This window comes from Oncorhynchus nerka, linkage group LG26 (genome assembly GCF_034236695.1).
Source record: "Oncorhynchus nerka isolate Pitt River linkage group LG26, Oner_Uvic_2.0, whole genome shotgun sequence".
Taxonomy (NCBI): domain Eukaryota; kingdom Metazoa; phylum Chordata; class Actinopteri; order Salmoniformes; family Salmonidae; genus Oncorhynchus; species Oncorhynchus nerka.
This window is the reverse complement of record NC_088421.1, coordinates 25,317,286-25,342,016: the sequence shown is the minus strand read 5'-3', so window position 1 is coordinate 25,342,016 and position 24,731 is coordinate 25,317,286. Positions and strand designations below refer to the sequence as shown.

The 24,731-nt window shown below is 44.2% G+C and overlaps 1 protein-coding gene across 6 annotated transcripts in view; it reads right to left on the bottom strand.

Annotated features, from left to right (window-relative positions):
* Window positions 1-24,731, bottom strand: part of LOC115110755 (zinc metalloprotease ZmpB-like) — a 33,941-nt gene that overhangs the window by 3,277 nt on the left and 5,933 nt on the right. For 5 of the 6 annotated variants that reach the window (XM_065010303.1, XM_065010304.1, XM_065010307.1 and 2 more), the window contains 9 exons: window positions 24,573-24,623; window positions 23,421-23,471; window positions 8,232-8,288; window positions 7,974-8,009; window positions 6,770-7,144; window positions 6,497-6,574; window positions 6,204-6,266; window positions 5,844-5,882; window positions 5,517-5,567 (listed from right to left, as the gene is read on the bottom strand). In XM_065010303.1, coding sequence (XP_064866375.1) covers window positions 5,517-5,567; window positions 5,844-5,882; window positions 6,204-6,266; window positions 6,497-6,574; window positions 6,770-7,144; window positions 7,974-8,009; window positions 8,232-8,288; window positions 23,421-23,471; window positions 24,573-24,623 — 801 coding nt within the window. The remainder of the gene's footprint in view (window positions 1-5,516; window positions 5,568-5,843; window positions 5,883-6,203; window positions 6,267-6,496; window positions 6,575-6,769; window positions 7,145-7,973; window positions 8,010-8,231; window positions 8,289-23,420; window positions 23,472-24,572; window positions 24,624-24,731) is intronic. The other variant, XM_065010305.1, reaches the window with a different exon arrangement.

Genomic DNA, 24,731 nt, shown 5'->3' with positions numbered 1-24,731 from the left:
ATGGATTATCACATGATTATGGATGAATTGATCAGGTATGTTTCAGATGGTCATTCCTGATGTTAATTCGGAGTGTTTATGGTGAGTGATTAGGTATTACACCGTGACATGTCCAGGGAGTGTTTCATTGCTTTCCTTAGCATGCATGTTTTGGAGTGTGATGTTATTAGTGACATCAATTAGGGTGAAAGTTATTCTCCTTCCATGTGTACATCCTGCTTGTTAGCAGAGGAATAAAACAAACGATGAACCCCTGGGCGGTAACTCTGTGGTTAGATAGAGGTCCCCTAAAGTGATGAAGAAAATCCCACATAAAACAACTAGGAGATATTGACAAGACATGGTTGGCAGAACATTGGCATGGTTCAGAGTTATTTCCATATGGGAGACAATTGCTACACCTAGCGTCCACACTGTTACATTACACCTAGCGTCCACACTGTTACATTACACTTAGTGTCCACACTGTTACATTACACCTGGTGTCCACACTGTTACATTACACCTAGCATCCACACTGGTACATTACACCTGGCATCCACACTGGTACATTACACCTGGCATCCACACTGTTACATTACACCTGGCGTCCACACTGTTACATTACACCTGGTATCCACACTGTTACATTACACTTAGTGTCCACAATGTTACATTACACCTGGCATCCACACTGTTACATTACACGTAGTGTCCACAATGTTACATTACACCTGGCATCCACACTGTTACATTACACTTAGTGTCCACAATGTTACATTACACCTAGCGTCCACACTGTTACATTACACCTAGCGTCCACACTGTTACATTACACCTGGTGTCCACACTGTTACATTACACTTAGTGTCCACAATGTTACATTACACCTGGCATCCACACTGTTACATTACACGTAGTGTCCACAATGTTACATTACACCTGGCATCCACACTGTTACATTACACTTAGTGTCCACAATGTTACATTACACCTAGCGTCCACACTGTTACATTACACCTGGTGTCCACACTGTTACATTACACTTAGTGTCCACAATGTTACATTACACCTGGCATCCACACTGTTACATTACACTTATTGTCCACAATGTTACATTACACCTGGCATCCACACTGTTACATTACACCTGGTGTCCACACTGTTACGTTACACCTAGCGTCCACACTGTTACATTACACCTAGCGTCCACACTGTTACATTACACTTAGTGTCCACAATGTTACATTACACCTAGCGTCCACACTGTTACATTACACCTAGCGTCCACACTGTTACATTACACCTAGCATCCACACTGTTACATTACACTTAGTGTCCACAATGTTACATTACACCTGGTGTCCACACGGTTACATTACACTTAGTGTCCACAATGTTACATTACACCTAGCGTCCACACTGTTACATTACACCTAGCGTCCACACTGTTACATTACACCTAGTGTCCACACTGTTACATTACACCTAGTGTCCACACTGTTACATTACACCTAGTGTCCACACTGTTACATTACACTTAGTGTCCACAATGTTACATTACACCTAGCGTCCACACTGTTACATTACACCTAGTGTCCACAATGTTACATTACACCTAGTGTCCACACTGTTACATTACACCTAGTGTCCACACTGTTACATTACACCTGGTGTCCACACTGTTACATTACACCTAGCATCCACACTGTTACATTACACCTAGCATCCACACTGTTACATTACACCTAGCGTCCACACTGTTACATTACACCTGGCATCCACACTGTTACATTACACCTAGCATCCACACTGTTACATTACACCTAGCATCCACACTGTTACATTACACCTAGCGTCCACACTGTTACATTACACCTGGTGTCCACACTGTTACATTACACCTAGCATCCACACTGTTACATTACACCTAGCGTCCACACTGTTACATTACACCTGGCATCCACACTGTTACATTACACCTAGCGTCCACACTGTTACATTACACCTGGCATCCACACTGTTACATTACACCTAGCGTCCACACTGTTACATTACACCTAGCATCCACACTGTTACATTACACCTAGCGTCCACACTGTTACATTACACCTGGTATCCACACTGTTACATTACACCTGGCATCCACACTGTTACATTACACCTGGTATCCACACTGTTACATTACACCTGGCATCCACACTGTTACATTACACATGGCATCCACACTGTTACATTACACCTGGCGTCCACACTGTTACATTACACATGGCATCCACACTGTTACATTACACCTGGCGTCCACACTGTTACATTACACCTAGCCTCCACACTGTTACATTACACCTAGCGTCCACACTGTTACATTACACCTAGCATCCACACTGTTACATTACACCTGGCATCCACACTGTTACATTACACCTGGTATCCACACTGTTACATTACACCTAGCGTCCACACTGTTACATTACACCTGGCATCCACACTGTTACATTACACCTGGTATCCACACTGTTACATTACACCTGGCGTCCACACTGTTACATTACACCTGGCATCCACACTGTTACATTACACCTGGCATCCACACTGTTACATTACACCTGGCATCCACACTGTTACATTACACCTGGTATCCACACTGTTACATTACACCTGGCATCCACACTGTTACATTACACATGGCATCCACACTGTTACATTACACCTAGTGTCCACACTGTTACATTACACCTAGCATCCACACTGTTACATTACACCTAGCATCCACACTGTTACATTACACCTAGCGTCCACACTGTTACATTACACCTGGCATCCACACTGTTACATTACACCTAGCATCCACACTGTTACATTACACCTAGCATCCACACTGTTACATTACACCTAGCGTCCACACTGTTACATTACACCTGGTGTCCACACTGTTACATTACACCTAGCATCCACACTGTTACATTACACCTAGCGTCCACACTGTTACATTACACCTGGCATCCACACTGTTACATTACACCTAGCGTCCACACTGTTACATTACACCTGGCATCCACACTGTTACATTACACCTAGCGTCCACACTGTTACATTACACCTAGCATCCACACTGTTACATTACACCTAGCGTCCACACTGTTACATTACACCTGGTATCCACACTGTTACATTACACCTGGCATCCACACTGTTACATTACACCTGGTATCCACACTGTTACATTACACCTGGCATCCACACTGTTACATTACACATGGCATCCACACTGTTACATTACACCTGGCGTCCACACTGTTACATTACACATGGCATCCACACTGTTACATTACACCTGGCGTCCACACTGTTACATTACACCTAGCCTCCACACTGTTACATTACACCTAGCGTCCACACTGTTACATTACACCTAGCATCCACACTGTTACATTACACCTGGCATCCACACTGTTACATTACACCTGGTATCCACACTGTTACATTACACCTAGCGTCCACACTGTTACATTACACCTGGCATCCACACTGTTACATTACACCTGGTATCCACACTGTTACATTACACCTGGCGTCCACACTGTTACATTACACCTGGCATCCACACTGTTACATTACACCTGGCATCCACACTGTTACATTACACCTGGCATCCACACTGTTACATTACACCTGGTATCCACACTGTTACATTACACCTGGCATCCACACTGTTACATTACACATGGCATCCACACTGTTACATTACACCTGGCGTCCACACTGTTACATTACACCTAGCGTCCACACTGTTACATTACACCTGGTATCCACACTGTTACATTACACCTGGTATCCACACTGTTACATGACACATGGCATGTTATATGATTATGACCTGACAAAATTCTTTCCTCTTACCTCTCTCAATGCAGACTTTGAATGGTTGTTATTTGTTTTGAGTAAGATCCTAATTTATGATGTTATAACTACGTATGAGTTGTTATGACAGCTTATGCAAGTTTTATAATGCACTATAATGCCTTATTTGTATATATGCCTCATAGAAAGTGTTACTGATCTTCCTCATCTTACTGAGAGCGAGTCAAGTTCCCATAGAATAGAGTAGTTACCAGATTGAGATATTATTGAGTTATTATTTATACTGCTGGTGATTCCCTGATCCACCTCTACGCAGACAACACCATTCTGTATACATTTGGCCCTTCTTTGGACACCATGCTAACAAACCTCCAGATGAGCTTCAATGCCATACAACACTCCTTCTGTGGTCTCCAACTGCTCTTAAATGCAAGCAAAACTAAATGCATGCTCTTCAACCGATCGCTGCCCGCACCAGCCCGCCTGTCCAGCATCACTACCCTGGATGGTTCTGACCTAGAATATGTGGACAACTACAAATACCTAGGTGTCTGGTTAGACTGTAAACTTTCCTTCCAGACTCACATTAAGCATCTCCAATCCAAAATTAAATCTAAAATCAGCTTCCTATTCCGCAATGGCATTCCTTCACTCATGCTGCCAAACATACCCTCGTAAAAAAGACTATCCTACCGATCCTTGACTTCGGCGAAGTCATTTACAAAATAGCCTCCAACACTCTACTCAACAAATTGGATGTAGTCTATCACAGTGTCATCCGTTTTGTCACCAAAGCCCTATATACTACCCACCACTGCAACCTGTACGCTCTCTTTGGCTGGCACTCACTTCATATTCGTCGCCAAACCCACTGGCTCCAGGTCATCTATAAGTCTTTGCTAGGTAAAGCCCGCCTTATCTCAGCTCACTGGTCACCATAGCAGCACCCACCCTTAGCACGCGCTCTAGCAGGTATATTTCACTGGTCACTCCCAAAGCCAACTCCTCTTTGGCCGCCTTTCCTTCCAGTTCTCTGCTGCCAATGACTGGAACGAATTGCAAAAATCACTGAAGCTGTACATAGCCCATTTGTAAATAGCCCACCCAACTACCTCTTTCCCAGATTGTTCTTTTTTCTTTTGCTCCTTTGCACCCCAGTATCTCTACTTGCACATTCATCTTCTGCACATCTATCACTCCAGTGTTCAATTGCTAAATTGTAATTATTATGCCACTACGGCCTATTTATTGCCTGACCTCCCTAATCTTACTACATTTGCACACACTGTATATAGACTTTTCTATTGTGTTATTGACTGTACGTTTGTTTATCCCATGTGTAACTCTGTGTTGTTTGTGTCGCACTGCTTTGCTTTATCTTGGCCAGGTCACAGTTGTAAATGAGAACTTGTTCTCAACTGGCCTACCTGGTTAAATAAAGGTGAAATCAAAAAAAGAATGAGTTGTTACTGGTTTATGAATGGTTACCTCCTGCTCCCTTCCCTGCCTTGCCTCCCAGCCCAGCAGCACCATCCGCTAACACTGTTGGGTACCCAATCCCTGAAACATAATTATAATCATCAATCAATTATAATTATGTCTGTATGTGAGCGGGTCAGTTAGTTGGTCAGCCACCCACAGATGTTAGTTGATTGGCTATAGATGATGAGACCTACCGGCTCCATAACCATTGCCTCCAGTACTAGCACCGTAGCCATTGCCATAGCCTGTGGAGAAGAGGGGACATGTTAAAAGCCTTGACAAGAAAGCAGACATTTAGTCTAAAACAAAGTCCCCAAACAACACTGCATGCAGCTTTCCAGCTCCTCTAGCTGTAGCGTGGGCTTGTTAAATGTTGTGGCAGAAGTTTTCCCCAACAGTACTTCCTGTACAGGGGATAGAAAGGTTAACAGATAAGGACAGGTGCATGCCATGTCCAGACAGGCAGGCAGGCAGACAGACAGACAGACAGACAGACAGAGACACATGCCGGCGCCAAATACCTGCAGGCACTGCATTGGCCCCCCCAGCTGGGCCTCCACCTGCATGAGAACAAAAGAAGTCAAGGTCCCTTCCTGGTGGTACAGACCCTGAGGATCTGTCTTCTCTCATTTAAGATCACTTCTCAGTGACAACTTTGGTGCAGTTGTCTTCCGTCTCTAGAGAGGCAGCTATGTTTCACACTGCTACTGTAATCCTCAGTCATTCCCAACATATCTATTGAATCTCGTATTTCATCGTTAATGCCTCTGCTCTATACTTCAGTCTACAGTGTCCTCTAACTGTAGTTATATTTTAAGGCATTTGACCTTAATAAAGGAATTTGACCTTAGCATTTGACAAGAGGAAGCATGCTGACTCACCATTCCCATAGCCGTTGCCTGCTCCAGCCCCGGGGTATGCTCCTCCCATTTGATCACCATAACCTGTGAGGACAACCAAAAAACATTAGAGCACAGCACATCATTCATAGAGAGAGTACTGTGGGATATTTCATAAAGAGAAAAGAGGAGATTGAAGAAGAGTGAAGAAGATGGCAAATGGAAATGAGAGAGAAAATGAAAGGTGGGAGCGATAATAAGAGAGCAAGAGAAACAGAGAAAGATAGAAAATTAGAACTAGAGAGTGCAAAAGTGTGATAATTAATAGTCCTTACCCGCTGATTTTCCTGCTCCACCCTGGGGGTATCCTCCTGCTCCACCCTGGGGATATCCTCCCTGTCCCAGATTAGCACCTGAGAGAGAGAGAGAGAGAGAGAGAGAGAGAGAGAGAGAGAGAGAGAGAGAGAGAGAGGAAGAGGGCAAATGGAGTGAAAGAGAAAAAAGAGAATAGAGAGAGAGAGAGAGAGAGAGAGAGAGAGAGAGAGAGAGGGAGAAGAAAGACAGAGAGAAATAAAGAGAAAAACATGGCGACAAAGTAAAATACTCACCACCGCCAGCTTTGCCTGGTTTTCCTGCACCCTGGGGGTATCCACCTGCTCCACCCTGGGGGTATCCACCTGCTCCACCCTGGGGGTATCCACCTGCTCCACCCTGGGGATATCCTCCTGCTCCACCCTGGGGATATCCTCCTGCTCCACCCTGGGGGTATCCACCTGCTCCACCCTGGGGATATCCTCCTGCTCCACCCTGGGGGTATCCCCCTGCTCCACCCTGGGGGTATCCTCCTGCTCCACCCTGGGGGTATCCCCCTGCTCCACCCTGGGGGTATCCTCCTGCTCCACCCTGGGGGTATCCCCCTGCTCCACCCTGGGGGTATTCCCCTGCTCCACCCTGGGGGTATCCTCCCTGTCCCAGACTGGCACCTGAGATAGAGAGCAAGAGCGAGAAAGAGTGAAAAATGTATTTAGATAGAAAAAATAGAAGGACAAAGATAAATAAAGAGAGACAGAAATAGAAAGACAAAGATAAATAAAGAGAGACAGAAATAGAAAGACAAAGATAAATAAAGGGAGACAGAAATAGAAAGACAAAGATAAATAAAGAGAGACAGAAATAGAAAGACAAAGATATATAAAGAGAGACAGAAATAGAAAGACAAAGATAAATAAAGAGAGACAGAAATAGAAAGACAAAGATATATAAAGAGAGACAGAAATAGAAAGACAAAGATATATAAAGAGAGACAGAAATAGAAAGACAAAGATATATAAAGAGAGACAGAAATAGAAAGACAAAGATATATAAAGAGAGACAGAAATAGAAAGACAAAGATAAATAAAGAGAGACAGAAATAGAAAGACAAAGATAAATAAAGAGAGACAGAAATAGAAAGACAAAGATAAATAAAGAGAGACAGAAATAGAAAGACAAAGATATATAAAGAGAGACAGAAATAGAAAGACAAAGATATATAAAGAGAGACAGAAATTAAAAATACAAAGATATATAAAGAGAGACAGAAATAGAAAGACAAAGATATATAAAGAGAGACAGAAATAGAAAGACAAAGATATATAAAGAGTGACAGAAATAGAAAGACAAAGATATATAAAGAGAGACAGAAATTAAAAATACAAAGATATATAAAGAGAGACCGAAATAGAAAGACAGATATATAAAGAGAGACAGAAATAGAAAGACAAAGATATATAAAGAGAGACAGAAATAGAAAGACAAAGTGAAAAGCTTTGCCTGCTCCATTCTGGGGGTATCCTCCTTGTCCAAGACCTGTAGCATAGGTGCATTCATTACTCAAGCGATCATCTACTTTTTAAATAATTTCAATTACATCATCTAACATGCATTAGAATGTACTGTGAAGAGGTAACATGGAACCTGTGCCAGATTGAGTTTCCAATGACTTTCTTTATGCCACAGAATAGTGAGCCATCCATTGAAAGGAGAGAATATGTTGGTTAGGTTTCTGTCTGTCAGTGTCAGTTCCATTACCTGCTCCATAGCCGTTGTTTCCTGCCCCAGGGTAGCTGCCTGCTCCAGCACCGTAGCCTGTGGAATAAGTCAACAAAGCTCAGCACAAAACCCTGTGATTGACTTGAGACTGAGCGACACGATCCCTAGACTCATCGCATTGTGATTGACCCTGTTACCTGTGGAGGAAAACATACAGCGAGCACTCATCACATAATGCTGCTATTGGCTCCAAGCCTGCAGAGCACAACATCCATGCACATTATTTATCACTGTGATTAGGTTGTAGCCTGTGACACTCAACATCCATGCACATTACATATCACTGTGATTAGGTCGTAGCCTGTGACACTCAACATCCATGCACATTACATATCACTGTGATTAGGCCGTAGCCTGTGACACACAACGTCCATGCACATTACATATCACTGTGATTAGGCCGTAGGTTGTGACACTCAACATCCATGCACATTACATATCACTGTGATTAGGCCGTAGCTTGTGACACTCAACATCCATGCTTACCACATAACTGTGACCAATCAGAAAGATATGTTTATACAAATCCAAGCCACAGTGAAAATAAAACAAACCTGCAACTCAGGTCAAATGTCAAGTCAACCATCCCTAAAGCAATTCATCAAAAGCTTCCAGTGTGCTTCTAGAACACAAACATAGAGCCAACAAGACCGGTGCATCATTCATAGAGGGTATTATCATAAACAGTGCCTTCGGAAAGTATTTAGACCCTTTGACCTTTTCCACATTTTATTACGTTACAGACTTATTCTAAACTTGATTAAATCGTTTTTCCCCTCCTCAATCTACACACAATACCGCACAATGACAAAGCAAAAACAGGTTTTTAGACATTTTTGCTAATTTATAAAAAATAAAAATGGAAATATCACATTTACATAAGTATTCAGAACCTTTACTCAGTACTTTGTTAAAGCACCTTTGGGAGCGATTACAGCATTGCGTCTTCTTAGGTATGATGCTACAAGCTTGGCAGACCTGTATTTGGGGAGTTTCTCCCATTCTTCCCTGCAGATATTCTCCAACTCTGTCAGGTTGGATGGGGAGCGTTGCTGCACAACTATTTTCAGGTCTCTCCAGAGATGTTCGATCGTGTTCACGTCCAGGCTCTGGCTGGGCCGCTCAAGGACATTCAGAGACTTGTCCTGAAGCCACTCCTATGTTGTCTTGGCTGTGTGCTTAGGGCTGTTATCCTGTTGGAAGGTGAACATTTGGCCCAGTTTGAGGTCCTGAGCACTCTGGAGCAGGTTTTCATCAAGAATCTCTCTGACTTTGCTTCATTCATCTTTACCTCGATCCTGACTAGTCTCCCTGTCACTGCTGCTGAAAAACATCCCTACAGCATGATGCTGCCACCACCATGCGTCACCGTAGGGATGGTACCACGTTTCTTCCAGACGTGAAGCTTGGCATTCAGGCCAAAGAGTTCAATCTTGGTTTTATCAGACCAGAGAATCTTGTTTCTCATGGTCGGAGAGTCCTTTAGGTGCCTATTGGCAAACTCAAGTGGGCTGTCATGTGCCTTTTACTGAGGCGTGGCTTTGGTCTGGCCACTCTACTTTAAAGGCCTGATTGGCGGAGTGCTGCAGAGATGTTTGTCCTTCTGGAAGGTTCTCCCAGGCAGCTCTAGGAAGAGTCAAGGTTGTTCCAAACTTCTTCCATTTAAGAATGATGGAGGCCATTGTGTTCTTGGGGACCTTCAATGCTGCAGACATTTTTTTGTACCCTTCCCCAGATCTGTGTCTAAAAACCTGTTCTCGGTTTGTCATTATTGGGTATTGTGTGTAGATTGATGAGGATTTTTAAATTTATTTAATCAATTTTAGGAACAAGGCTGTAATGTAACAAAATGTGGAAAAAGTCAAGGGGTCTGAATACTTTCCTAGGGCACTTTAGCCATTGACACAAACTGATCGCTACAAACGACAGTTAATGGCACATGCAGGTAGATATAACACACAGACTGCTAGATTGTATGGGGTTACCAGTTTTTGTTGCTTTAGCACCCTGTCCATTGGGCTCTCCCACTCCTGGACCATATCCTAGAGACCACAACAAATGTTACCTGACACTGCTACCTTCACAATATTACAGACACAAAGAAAAATAGAAAAAAGGGACAGACACAGAGGTTTACCATGGCCTTTGGCTCCCTGATCCCTGGAAACTCCAGCTCCTGGACCATATCCTGGAGACCACTAAACAAGTTAGCTCTGTAGCTTATAATAACAGAAACAGCATCCCTCTGTTATAGCGCTTGCAACACTAAGGGTTGTGGGTTCGATTCCTGCTGGGGCCACCCATTTATAAAATGTATGCATGCATGACTGGAAGTCGCTTTGGTTAACAGTGTCTGCTAAATGGCATATATTATTATATATTATATGTCCAGCTCAAAGGACCATGAAAAACACCACCACACAGAGAGTGGTTTAAAATAAGAAACATATCGCCCTGTCTCCTCCTACTGTGTCATTGTCCAAACAGGGGACCCACTTTAAATAGTACCTCTCCCTGTGTCCAACCCTCACTGGAAGGTGCTCAGACACAGTGACGTTACAGAGACTGAGAAAGAGGTTTACCATTGCTTTTAGCACCATTGAGAACTCCAGCTCCTGGACCATATCCTAGAAACCACAACAAGTGTTACAACTAGTGGTCGACCGATTAATCAGAATGGCCGATTAATTAGGGCCAATTTCAAGTTTTCATAACAATCGGTAATCGGCTTTTTTGGACACCGATCACGGCCGATTACATTGCACTCCACGAGGAGACTGTGTGGCAGCCTGACTACCTGTTATGCAAGTGCAGCAAGGAGACAAGATAAGGTGCTAGCTAGCATTAACCGTATCTTAGAAAAAACAATCAATCTTAACATAAGCACTAGTTAACTACACATGGTTGATGATATTACTAGTTTATCTAGCTTGTCCTGCGTTGCATATAATTGATGCGGTGCTTGTTGATTTATCATTGAATCACAGCCTACTTCACCAAACGGGTGATTTAACAAGCGCATTCGCGAAAAAAGCACCGTCGTTGCACCAATGTGTACCTAACCATAAACATCAATGCCTTTCTTAAAATCAATACACAAGTATATATTTTTAAACCTGCATATTTAGATAATATTGCCTGCTAACATTAATTTATTTTAACTAGGGAAATTGTGTCACTTCTCTTGCGTTCTGTGCAACAGAGTCAGGGTATATGCAGCAGTTTGGGCCGCCTGGCTCTTTGCGAACTGTGTGAAGACCGACTTCACCAAATGGGGGATGACTTAACAAAAGCGCATTTGCGAAAAAAGCACAATCGTTGCACAAATGTACCTAACCATAAACATCAATGCCTTTCTTAAAATCTGGTGGCGTAACTTGCTCTGAGACCTTGAAGTAGTTGGTCCCCTTGCTCTGCAAGGGGCGCGGCTTTTGTGGAGCGATGGGTAACGATGCCCTCGATGGTGGCTGTTGTCGATGTGTTCCTGGTTCGAGCACAGTTAGGGGCGAGGAGAGGGACGGAAGCTATACTGTTACAATGTCAATATTAAAGTGCCTATAAGAACATCCAATAGTCAAAGGTATATGAAATACAAATGGCATAGAGAGAAATAGTCCGATAATAACTACAACCTAAAACTTCTTACCTGGGAATATTGAAGACTCATGTTGAAAAGAACTACCAGCTTTCATATGTTGTCGTGTTCTGAGCAAGGAACTTAAACGTTAGCTTTTTTACATGGCACATATTGCACTTTTACTTTCTTCTCCAACACTTGGTTTTTGCATTATTTAAACCAAATTGAATATGTTTCATTATGTATTTGAGGCTATATTGATTTTATTGATGTATTATATTAAGTTAAAATAAAAGTGTTCATTCAGTATTGTTGTAATTATCATTATTTCAAATACATTTTTTAAAAATTGTCCGATTAATCGGTATCGGCTTTTTTTTGGTCCTCCAGTAATCGGTATCGGTGTTGAAAAATCATGATTGGTCGACCTCTAGTTACAACCACTCATTATTCAAAACCATTTGCATTCCCACAACACACTGCTCTTTATCCTAGTAATTCAAAACATAGATTCTTAGCCATGCACAAAAAAATATATATCACAGAGACTAGCTGACTAGCATTTGGGAGGATATCAGCAAATTTCATGTCACCAAAAATATATTTTTAAAGATAGTTCTAAATATACAGCTCCACTTCAATACAGAAAGAGACAGAGACAGACTGTGACACAGACCGGGTATCAGAGGTTTACCATTGCTTTCAGCACCACTGGGTTGCTGAACTCCTGGGCCGTATCCTAGAGACCACACTAGTGATTACTTTACACTACTTGCTCAACACTGTTTACAATTGACCATTGGAAAGCTTGGTTACATCCTTTCCAGAACAGTTATAGGCATTCAATAAGTCTGTCGGGTTAACTTTACTAGGGTAGAGGGCAGCATTCTGAATTTTGGATGAAAAGCGTGCCCAAATTAAACTGCCTGCTACTCAATCCCAGAAGATAGGATATGCATATAAGTAGTAGATTTGGACAGAAAACACTCTAAAGTTTCCAAAACTGTTAAAATAATGTCTGTGAGTATAACAGAACTGATACGGCAGGTGAAAACCCGAGGAAAATCCAACCAGGAAGTATTATTATTTTGAAATGCTGTTTTTCCATTGAAAGCCTATCCACCATACAAAGACTTAGGACCCAGTTCATGAGCTCTGTGCCTTCCTCTACATGTGACCAGTCTTTAGGCATTGTTTCAGGCTTTTACTCTTAAAAATGAAGGAGATACAGCACTTTCAATTAGTGGCCAGTGGAAATTTCCATTCATCAGCCATGCGCCCTGATAGTGAACGTGCCTTTCTTGTTTCTCCTTTCCTATTGACGAAGCTTTTGTCCGGTTGAAATATTATTGATTATTTATGACAAAAACAACTGGAGGATTGATTTTAAACATCGTTTGGCATGTTTCTATTAACTTTAATTGTACTTAAAAAAAAAACTTTCGTCCTGGAATTAGTGCACACGCCTTCTGCATTCGGATTATGGACACAACGCGCAAACAAAAAGGAGGTTTTTGCTCATAAAGAGGGACATTATCGAACAAAACAAACATTTATTGTCTAACATGGAGACCTGGGAGTGCCACCAGATGAAGATCATCAAAGGTAAGTGATTCATTTGAATGCTTTTTCTGACTTTTGTGACACATCTTCTTGTTTGGAAAATGGCTGTATGGGTTTCTGTGGCTAGGAGCTAACCTAACATAATCGCAAAGTGTGCTTTCGCCGTAAAGTATTTTTAAAATCGGACTCAGAGGTTGCATTAAGGAGAAGTTGATCTATAATTCCATGCTTAACACTTGTATCGTTTATCAATATTTATGATGAGTATTTCTGTTATTTGATGTGGCTCTCAGCACTTTCACCGGATGTTTGTTTGAGACAATGCATTTCTGACCATAACGTGCCAATGTAAACTGAGATTTTTGGATATAAATATGAACTTTATCGAAGAAAACATACATTTATTGTGTAACATGAAGTCCTACGAGTGCCATCTGATGAAGATCATCAAAGGTTAGTGATTAATTTGATCTCTATTTCTGCTTTTTGTGACTCCTCTCTTTGGCTGGAAAAATGGCTGTGTTTTTCTGTGACTAGGTACTGACCTAACATAGTACCAGAGAGGTTAAAGCGAGACTTATTCCAACATGGTCTTAACTGTAAAGCTGACAAAGACATAATTGTTGCAGTGGCAGTGCCATCCAGCATGCAGAACAATGTGCAGATCACCACTGATGAAGACCAGCCAGCCACTGTTTACATTACCTCTGGGATCGAGCGGTCGCATCTGCACTCGGTCCGCAGGTAGTATTACATTTCATTACATTTCATTATAGTACAACGGTTTGATTTGTCTAATCTTAGCGATTCCTTCTTAGCTAGCTACACAGCCGTCTTTGTATCATAGATAATTGCGTAATTATCGTATTTCGTCGTCCTAACGCAGTCTACACTGCCCTGCAGCTAGCCAGCTAGCTAACGTCCACCGTTAGCTAGTCCACCGTCTACCGATTAGCAGCACAACTATTACACTCAACTGAACGACTTGATTAGTGTAGTGTTAGCTAGCTACATAGTTGTCTTTGCTGTCTTCGTACCCAAGATAATTGTGTAGTTCAGAGTGTGTAGTTTTATGTCGTCCTTAACATAGGAGACTCTGCTAGCTAGCCAACAGCTAGCCAACGTCTACCGAACAGAACTTCTGCACTCAACAATCCTGTCGCATTTCGCCGCTCCACAGGTAGTATCACATTTTTCATTTCATTTCATTACAGTACAACGGCTTGATTTGTTTGATCGTAGCTAGCTACATAGCTAGCTACATAGCCGTCTTTGTATCAAAGATAATTGTGTAGTCTAGAGCGATTTCCTAGGTTAACTAGCCAGCTATTGTCGTTCTTTTAACGCAACGTAACGTAATCAACACTGCTAGCTAGCCAGCTAGCCCCGAATAGCAGCACAGTAGAAACTATTACACTCAACGGAACGACTTGATTAGTGTAGTGTCAACAACGCAGCCAATGCCAACTAGCCTACTTAGTCAACAACGCAGCCTCTGCCAGCTAGCCTACTTCAGCAGTACTGTATCATTTTAATCATTTTAGTCAATAAGATTCTTGCTACGTAAGCTTAACTCTCTGAACACTCGTGACGTGTAGTCCACTTGTCTTTCCAATCTCCTTTGCATTAGCGTAGCCTCTTGTGTAGCCTGTCAACTATGTGTCTGTCTATCCCTGTTCTCTCCTCTCTGCACAGACCATACAAACGCTCCACACCGCGTGGCCGCGGCCACCTAATCTGGTGGTCCCAGCGCGCACGACCCACGTGGAGTTCCAGGTCTCCGGTAGCCTCTGGAACTGCCGATCTGCGGCCAACAAGGCAGAGTTCATCTCCGCCTATGTCTCCCTCCAGTCCCTCGACTTCTTGGCACTGACGGAAACATGGATCACCACAGACAACACTGCTACTCCTACTGCTCTCTCTTCGTCTGCCCACGTGTTCTCGCACACCCCGAGAGCTTCTGGTCAGCGGGGTGGTGGCACCGGGATCCTCATCTCTCCCAAGTGGTCATTCTCTCTTTCTCCCCTTACCCATCTGTCTATCGCCTCCTTTGAATTCCATGCTGTCACAGTTACCAGCCCTTTCAAGCTTAACATCCTTATCATTTATCGCTCTCCAGGTTCCCTCGGAGAGTTCATCAATGAGCTTGATGCCTTGATAAGCTCCTTTCCTGAGGACGGCTCACCTCTCACAGTTCTGGGCGACTTTAACCTCCCCACGCCTACCTTTGACTCATTCCTCTCTGCCTCCTTCTTTCCACTCCTCTCCTCTTTTGACCTCACCCTCTCACCTTCCCCCCTACTCACAAGGCAGGAAATACGCTCGACCTCATCTTTACTAGATGCTGTTCTTCCTCTAACCTCGTTGCAACTCCCCTCCAAGTCTCCGACCACTACCTTGTATCCTTTTCCCTCTCGCTCTCATCCAACACTTCCCACACTGCCCCTACTCGGATGGTATCGCGCCGTCCCAACCTTCGCTCTCTCTCCCCCGCTACTCTCTCCTCTTCCATCCTATCATCTCTTCCCTCTGCTCAAACCTTCTCCAACCTATCTCCTGATTCTGCCTCCTCAACCCTCCTCTCCTCCCTTTCTGCATCCTTTGACTCTCTATGTCCCCTATCCTCCAGGCCGGCTCGGTCCTCCCCTCCCGCTCCGTGGCTCGACGACTCATTGCGAGCTCACAGAACAGGGCTCCGGGCAGCCGAGCGGAAATGGAGGAAAACTCGCCTCCCTGCGGACCTGACATCCTTTCACTCCCTCCTCTCTACATTTTCCTCTTCTCTCTCTGCTGCTAAAGCCACTTTCTACCACTCTAAATTCCAAGCATCTGCCTCTAACCCTAGGAAGCTCTTTGCAACCTTCTCCTCCCTCCTGAATCCTCCTCCCCCTCCCCCCTCCTCCCTCTCTGCAGATGACTTCGTCAACCATTTTGAAAAGAAGGTCGACGACATCCGATCCTCGTTTGCTAAGTCAAACGACACCGCTGGTTCTGCTCACACTGCCCTACCCTGTGCTCTGACCTCTTTCTCCCCTCTCTCTCCAGATGAAATCTCGCGTCTTGTGACGGCCGGCCGCCCTACAACCTGCCCGCTTGACCCTATCCCCTCCTCTCTTCTCCAGACCATTTCCGGAGACCTCCTCCCTTACCTCACCTCGCTCATCAACTCATCCCTGACCGCTGGCTACGTCCCTTCCGTCTTCAAGAGAGCGAGAGTTGCACCCCTTCTGAAAAAACCTACACTCGATCCCTCCGATGTCAACAACTACAGACCAGTATCCCTTCTTTCTTTTCTCTCCAAAACTCTTGAACGTGCCGTCCTTGGCCAGCTCTCCCGCTATCTCTCTCAGAATGACCTTCTTGATCCAAATCAGTCAGGTTTCAAGACTAGTCATTCAACTGAGACTGCTCTTCTCTGTATCACGGAGGCGCTCCGCACTGCTAAAGCTAACTCTCTCTCCTCTGCTCTCATCCTTCTAGACCTATCGGCTGCCTTCAATACTGTGAACCATCAGATCCTCCTCTCCACCCTCTCCGAGTTGGGCATCTCCGGCGCGGCCCACGCTTGGATTGCGTCCTACCTGACAGGTCGCTCCTACCAGGTGGCGTGGCGAGAATCCGTCTCCACACCACGTGCTCTCACCACTGGTGTCCCCAGGGCTCTGTTCTAGGCCCTCTCCTATTCTCGCTATACACCAAGTCACTTGGCTCTGTCATAACCTCACATGGTCTCTCCTATCATTGCTATGCAGACGACACACAATTAATCTTCTCCTTTCCCCCTTCTGATGACCAGGTGGCGAATCGCATCTCTGCATGTCTGGCAGACATATCCGTGTGGATGACGGATCACCACCTCAAGCTGAACCTCGGCAAGACGGAGCTGCTCTTCCTCCCGGGAAGGACTGCCCGTTCCATGATCTCGCCATCACGGTTGACAACTCCATTGTGTCCTCCTCCCAGAGCGCTAAGAACCTTGGCGTGATCCTGGACAACACCCTGTCGTTCTCAACTAACATCAAGGCGGTGGCCCGTTCCTGTAGGTTCATGCTCTACAACATCCGCAGAGTACGACCCTGCCTCACACAGGAAGCGGCGCAGGTCCTAATCCAGGCACTTGTCATCTCCCGTCTGGATTACTGCAACTCGCTGTTGGCTGGGCTCCCTGCCTGTGCCATTAAACCCCTACAACTCATCCAGAACGCCGCAGCCCGTCTGGTGTTCAACCTTCCCAAGTTCTCTCACGTCACCCCGCTCCTCCGCTCCCTCCACTGGCTTCCAGTTGAAGCTCGCATCCGCTACAAGACCATGGTGCTTGCCTACGGAGCTGTGAGGGGAACGGCACCTCAGTACCTCCAGGCTCTGATCAGGCCCTACACCCAAACAAGGGCACTGCGTTCATCCACCTCTGGCCTGCTCGCCTCCCTACCACTGAGGAAGTACAGTTCCCGCTCAGCCCAGTCAAAACTGTTCGCTGCTCTGGCCCCCCAATGGTGGAACAAACTCCCTCACGACGCCAGGACAGCGGAGTCAATCACCACCTTCCGGAGACACCTGAAACCCCACCTCTTTAAGGAATACCTAGGATAGGATAAAGTAATCCCTCTCACCCCCCCCCTCCCCCTGAAAAGATTTAGATGCACTACTGTTCCACTGGAGGTCATAAGGTGAATGCACCAATTTGTAAGTCGCTCTGGATAAGAGCGTCTACTAAATGACTTAAATGTAAATGTTAAATGTAAACAGAAACAACCCAGTAGCAGAAGTCTACCATTTTTAGCACCAAGCCCAGTAGACACTCCTGCTCCTGAACCATATCCTGAAGACCACAACTACTGATACTGAACACAGGTTACTCAACAAGCCCTGTAGACACTCCAGCTCCTGAACAATATCCTGGAGACCACAACTACTGATACTGGTTACTCAACAAGCCAAGACTTATAGTCACAGGTTCTGTAGCTTATCATACGAGAGTGACAGAGAAAGAGAGATTGAGAGACTGTAACACTCAGATAGAGCTTTACCATAGCTTTTACCACCGTTGCGGGCTCCAACTCCTGGACCATATCCTAGAGACCACAACAACTATTACTTAACACTGGGTCAAAGCAAGTTAGTGCTGTAGAATTTATTATCAAACGTTTTGTAGGTTATGATAATGAGTGCCATCCAGTTATTTAAACTCAGAGATTTAAACTGGCATTACCATTGCTTTTAGCCCCACCTTTGGGAACTTCAGCTCCTGGACCATGTCCTGAAGACCACAAAAACTGTTATTCAACACTGCTTATAGAAAATCAAAACCACTTGCATAAACACAACACATGTTGTCTGACACAGACAGACAAGATGCACAAAGACAGACAGAGACACACAGACAGGGTATCAAAGGTTTACCATTGCCTTTGGCTCCCTGATCACTGGGAACTCCAGCTCCTGGACCATATCCTGAAGACCACAACAACTATTATTGAACACTTGTTACTCAACACAAGTTAGCTGTGTAGATCTGATCATCAGAGGTTCTGTAGCTAAACATAGGAGAGTGTCAGATGAATAGAGATTGAGAGACTGTAACACTCTGAAAGAGGTTTACCATTGATTTTACCACCATTGGGAACTCCAGCTCCTGGACCATATCCTGGAGACCACAACAACGGTTACTCAACACTGCTTATAGACAATTGATCAAAACCACTTGCACAACACATTTTGCCCTTGCTCCTAGTATTTCATCACATAGCTTATAGCCGTGCACAAATATCTAGCAAACACCAGCTGGATGTGTTCAGGCGCTTATCACCAGTACTCTTCTAAAGATAGAGTACCATACAGCATGCAACACAGACAGGCAGGGTATCAGAGGTTGACCATTGCTTTTAGCGCCGTTAGGTGCTCCAGCTCCTGGACCATATCCTGGAACCACAACAACTCTTACTCAACACTGTTCTACAATTGACCAGACCAGCATCCATGGATCGGTCAAATTCTACAACATGCTCAATGAACTGGCAACAGGCAGCAAAAATATGTTACAAACTGTAACATTATCACACAGCATGCAGCATCCTGCTCGACCTCAACTTTGACATGGACGACAAACATTGAAGACAGACGTAGACACAGACAGGGTAGCAGATGTTTTCCATTGGGTTTAGCACCCTGACCATTGGGAACTCCTGCTCCTGCACCATATCCTGAAGACCACAACAACTGTTACTCAATACATGTTACTCAACATAAGTTTTCTCTGGAGATCTTATCATCCGAGATTCTGTACCTTATTTATAATAAGAGATGCTATAGCATTTCACTGTAATAACATGTTTATTTGGCCTGATGGAATGGTTCAGAGTACTTAAATGTCTGGCTCGAAGGACCAGGAAAAAGAGTGTCACCCAGTGATTGGTGGACTAAGAGAAAGGTGCCAGTAAACACCTCTAAAGTGACAGAGAAATAGAGACTGATGAAGACTCAGAAAGAGGTTTACCATTTCCTTTACCACCGTTGGGTGCTCCAACTCCTGGGCCATATCCTGGAGACCACAACAACTGTTACGCAACACTGTCAACACTGACTTATTGTGAATAATCACTTGCATGAGCACAAAACATACTGCCCTGGGACCTTTCCCCTCTGGCCATGCACAAATATATTAATCCTTCTCAACGTTCAGGAGTCACATCGCACCAACGTTTGTAGTACTTATCATGCAACATACAGTCAAAGAAGCTCCACTTTGATACAGAGAGACAGACTGTGACACAGACATGTTATCAGAGGTTTACCATTGGCTTTGGCTCCCTGATAATTTGGAACTCCTGGACCATATCCTAAAACCAACAGCTCTTATTCAAAACTGTTCTAAAAATGACCAGACCATGCAAGCATAATATGCTACAAACGTTGGCATTACCACACAGCATGCACCATTCAGCTCAACCTCAATTTTGAGATAGAAAGACACACATTGAATAGGGCCGTAGACACAGACAAAGTAGCCATGATTTACCATTGGGTTTAGCACCCTGACCGTTGGGAATGCCAGCTCCTGGACCATATCCTGAAGACCACAACACATGTTATTCAATACAAGTTAGCTCTGTAGATCTCGTCAATGACCATTGGGTTCAGTCTGAAGTCATGAAAGATACAGCAATAGAGATACAGACTCTGACATTTAGTGATGGTAACAGAGGTTTACCACTGGGTTTAGCACCACTGGGTTTAGCACCACTGGGTTTAGCACCACTGGGTATAGCACCACTGGGTTTAGCACCACTGGGTATAGCACCACTGGGTTTAGCACCACTGGGTTTAGCACCATTGGGATTAACACCACTGGGTTTAGCACCATTGGGATTAACACCACTGGGTTTAGCACCACTGGGTTTAGCACCACTGGGTTTAGCACCATTGGGATTAACACCACTGGGTATAGCACCACTGGGTTTAGCACCACTGGGTATAGCACCACTGGGATTAGCACCACTGGGTATAGCACCACTGGGATTAGCACCACTGGGATTAGCACCACTGGGATTAGCACCACTTAGTGCTGCATTTCCTGGACCAAATCCTGGAACCAACGACAACTCTTACTCAACCCTGTTCTACAACAGACCAAACCAGCATCAACATTTAGTGTTATCACACTGGCTTGGGCATACTCTATCTGTCAAAGGCCTCAATATGCTAATTCTAACAAACAGTTGAGGTTACAGACATGCAGCAATGCATCACAAAGGCAGAGACAAACAGACAGGGTATCAGAGGTTTACCATTGCCTTTGGCTCCCTGATCACTGGGAACTCCAGCTCCTGGACCATATCCTGAAGACCACAACAACTATTATTGAACACTTGTTACTCAATTCAACTTGGCTCTGTACTTACTATAAGCAGAAGTGATGTATCTTATCATAAGAGAGCAACAAAGAAACAGAGATGGAGATAGACCTGTAACACTCAGAAAGAGGTTTACCATTGCTTTTAGCACTGTTGGTAGCTCCAGCTCCTGGACCATGTCCTGGAACCAACAACAGTTGTTACAACAACAAAACATAAATCAAAAGCATTTGCAAACACAATGCATGCTGCCCTTGACACAGACAGACAAGTTGCACAAAGACTGACAGAGACACACTGACAGGGTATCAGAGGTTTACCATTGCCATTGGCTCCCTGATCACTGGGAACTCCAGCTCCTGGACCATATCCTGGAGACCACTACAACTGTTACTTAGCGCTACCTTCTCAAATCTATTCAAATGGTCTTGAGACATAAACTGACAAACACCTACTCGTATTGGTATCACCAAACATGCAATACAGTGAGAGTGTGCAGATCACCTCTGACACAGGGAAATAAACATAGAAACAGAAACAACTACAGGGTAGCAAAAGATTAACATTTTTAGCACCAGATACAGTAGGAACTCCAGCTCCTGGACTATATCCTGGAGACCACAACAACTGCTACTCAACACTGCTTATAGACAATTGATCAATACCACCTGCACAGCACATTCTGCCCTTGATCTTAGTATTTCATCGCATAGGTTAAAGCCATGCACAAATATCTAGAAAACACTGACCTTAAGGCGCTACAGAGGGTAGTGCGTACGGCCCAGTACATCACTGGGGCTGAGCTCCCTGCCATCCAGGACCTCTATACCAGGCGGTGTCAGAGGAAGGCCATAAAAATGGTCAAAGACTCCAGCTACCCTAGTCATAGACTGTTCTCTCTGCTACTGCATGGCAATCGGTACCAATGCACCAAGTCCGGAACCAACAGGAACCTGAACAGCTTCTACCCCCAAGCCCTAAGACTGATAAATAGTTAGTTAAATAGTTAGTCTGGGTAGCTGTATCTGGGTAGCTGTATCTGGGTAGCTGTATCTGGGTAGCTGTATCTGGGTTGCTGTATCTGGGTTGCTGTATCTGGGTAGCTGTATCTGGGTAGCTGTATCTGGGTTGCTGTATCTGGGTAGCTGTATCTGGGTTGCTGTATCTGGGTTGCTGTATCTGGGTAGTTGTATCTGGGTAGCTGTATCTGGGTTGCTGTATCTGGGTATCTGTATCTGGGTATCTGTATCTGGGTTGCTGTATCTGGGTTTCTGTATCTGGGTTGCTGTATCTGGGTTGCTGTATCTGGGTTGCTGTATCTGGGTAGCTGTATCTGGGTTGCTGTATCTGGGTTGCTGTATCTGGGTAGCTGTATCTGGGTAGCTGTATCTGGGTATCTGTATCTGGGTTGCTGTATCTGGGTAGCTGTATCTGGGTAGCTGTATCTAGGTAGCTGTATCTGGGTAGCTGTATCTGGGTTGCTGTATCTGGGTTGCTGTATCTGGGTAGCTGTATCTGGGTAGCTGTATCTGGGTATCTGTATCTGGGTTGCTGTATCTGGGTAGCTGTATCTGGGTAGCTGTATCTGGGTAGCTGTATCTAGGTAGCTGTATCTGGGTAGCTGTATCTGGGTAGCTGTATCTAGGTAGCTGTATCTGGGTAGCTGTATCTGGGTTATCTGTATTCACCCTTTTTCTACCAACTCTTTGACTCATCACATACTGTATGCTTCTATTACCGTTTATTATCTGTTCTGTTATCTAGTCACCCCGGACACCTGCACATCAACTCTGTACTGGTACCCTGTGTATATAGCCAAGTTATCGTTACTCGTAGTGTTTTTAATTCATCCTTGTTTTATTATTTTTCTATTTTTTCTCTCTCTGCATTGTTGGGAAGGGTCCGTAAGTAAGCATTTCATTCTTAGTCTACACCTCTAGTTTATGAAGCACGTGACAAATATAATTTTGATTTGAACACTAGCTGGTTGTGTTCAGGAACATATCACCAATTTTGTTCTAAAGATAGAGTACCATACAACACAGACATGCATGCATAATATGCTACAAACTTTGGAATTACCACACAACATGCACCAAAAAGCTCAACCTCAACCTTGAGATAGAAAGACAAACAGTGAAGACGGACGTAGACACATACAAGGTATCAGAGGTTTACCATTGCCTTTGGCTCCCTGACCTTTGGGAACTCCAGCTCCTGGACCATATCCTGGAGACCACAACTGTTACTCAACACTGGTGACTCAACAATGGTTATCTCTGTAGATATTATCAATGACCATTGAGTTCTGTCACAAGTAATGAAAGATACAGCAATAGAGAAATAGAGATAGAGACTCTGACATTTAGTAATGGTATCAGAGGTTTACCACTGGGTTTAGCACCACTGGGTTTAGCACCACTGGGTATAGCACCACTGGGTTTAGCACCACTGGGTTTAGCACCACTGGGTATAGCACCACTGGGTTTAGCACCACTGGGTTTAGCACCACTGGGTTTAGCACCACTGGGTATAGCACCACTGGGTTTAGCACCACTGGGTATAGCACCACTGGGTATAGCACCACTGGGTATAGCACCACTGGGTATAGCACCATTAGGAACACCAGCAACTGGACCATATCCTGAAAACCACAACACTGGTTAGTAACCACCACATACCGTTTAAAGAATGCATGCCTGAGCGCTGCGTAAAACTGCATCAAATGCCACAATAGCAACAATAGGGAAGTTAGGCATCCAGTCAAAATGTACAGCAACAGTGTACTTAAAAATCCCTAACAGATCATAGCAGGTCACCAGCTGATATTCACACACTAGACAGTGATATTTGTCAGAAGGGCAATATCATCCAGAAATACCAGCATCATGCAATACTGTACGTAGCAGACAGACAGAGAAACAACAGACAGAGAAACAACAGACAGAGTAACAACAGACCAAAAAACAACAGACAGAGAAACAACAGACAGAGTAACAACAGACAGAGAAACAACAGACAGAGTAGCAACAGACAGAGAAACAACAGACAGCGTAACAACAGACAGAGAAACAACAGACAGAGAAACAACAGACAGAGAAACAACAGACAGAGTAGCAGAGGTTTAACATGGGGTTTAGGTTTAGCACCCTGACCATCCTGGACCACTTCCTAGAGACCATTATACTGGTTATTCAACACAACCTAAAACAGGGTATTCAGCAGCTATCTGATTGTAATATATTTACTGTAACGTCATATCTTCCTGCTGTTAGAGTTTAAACTTTTGACAGAGACAGACACACAGAGATAAGAGTAGCATATGTTTACCATTGGGCTTAGCACCCTGTCCATTGGGCACTCCAGCTCCTGCACCATATCCTGAAGACCACAACAATGACTCATTAGATACAAAAATATATATAAACAGACCAAACACGTGACATAAAAGCTAACATATTGACAAGTTGTTGAATCGGTACGTTAGTC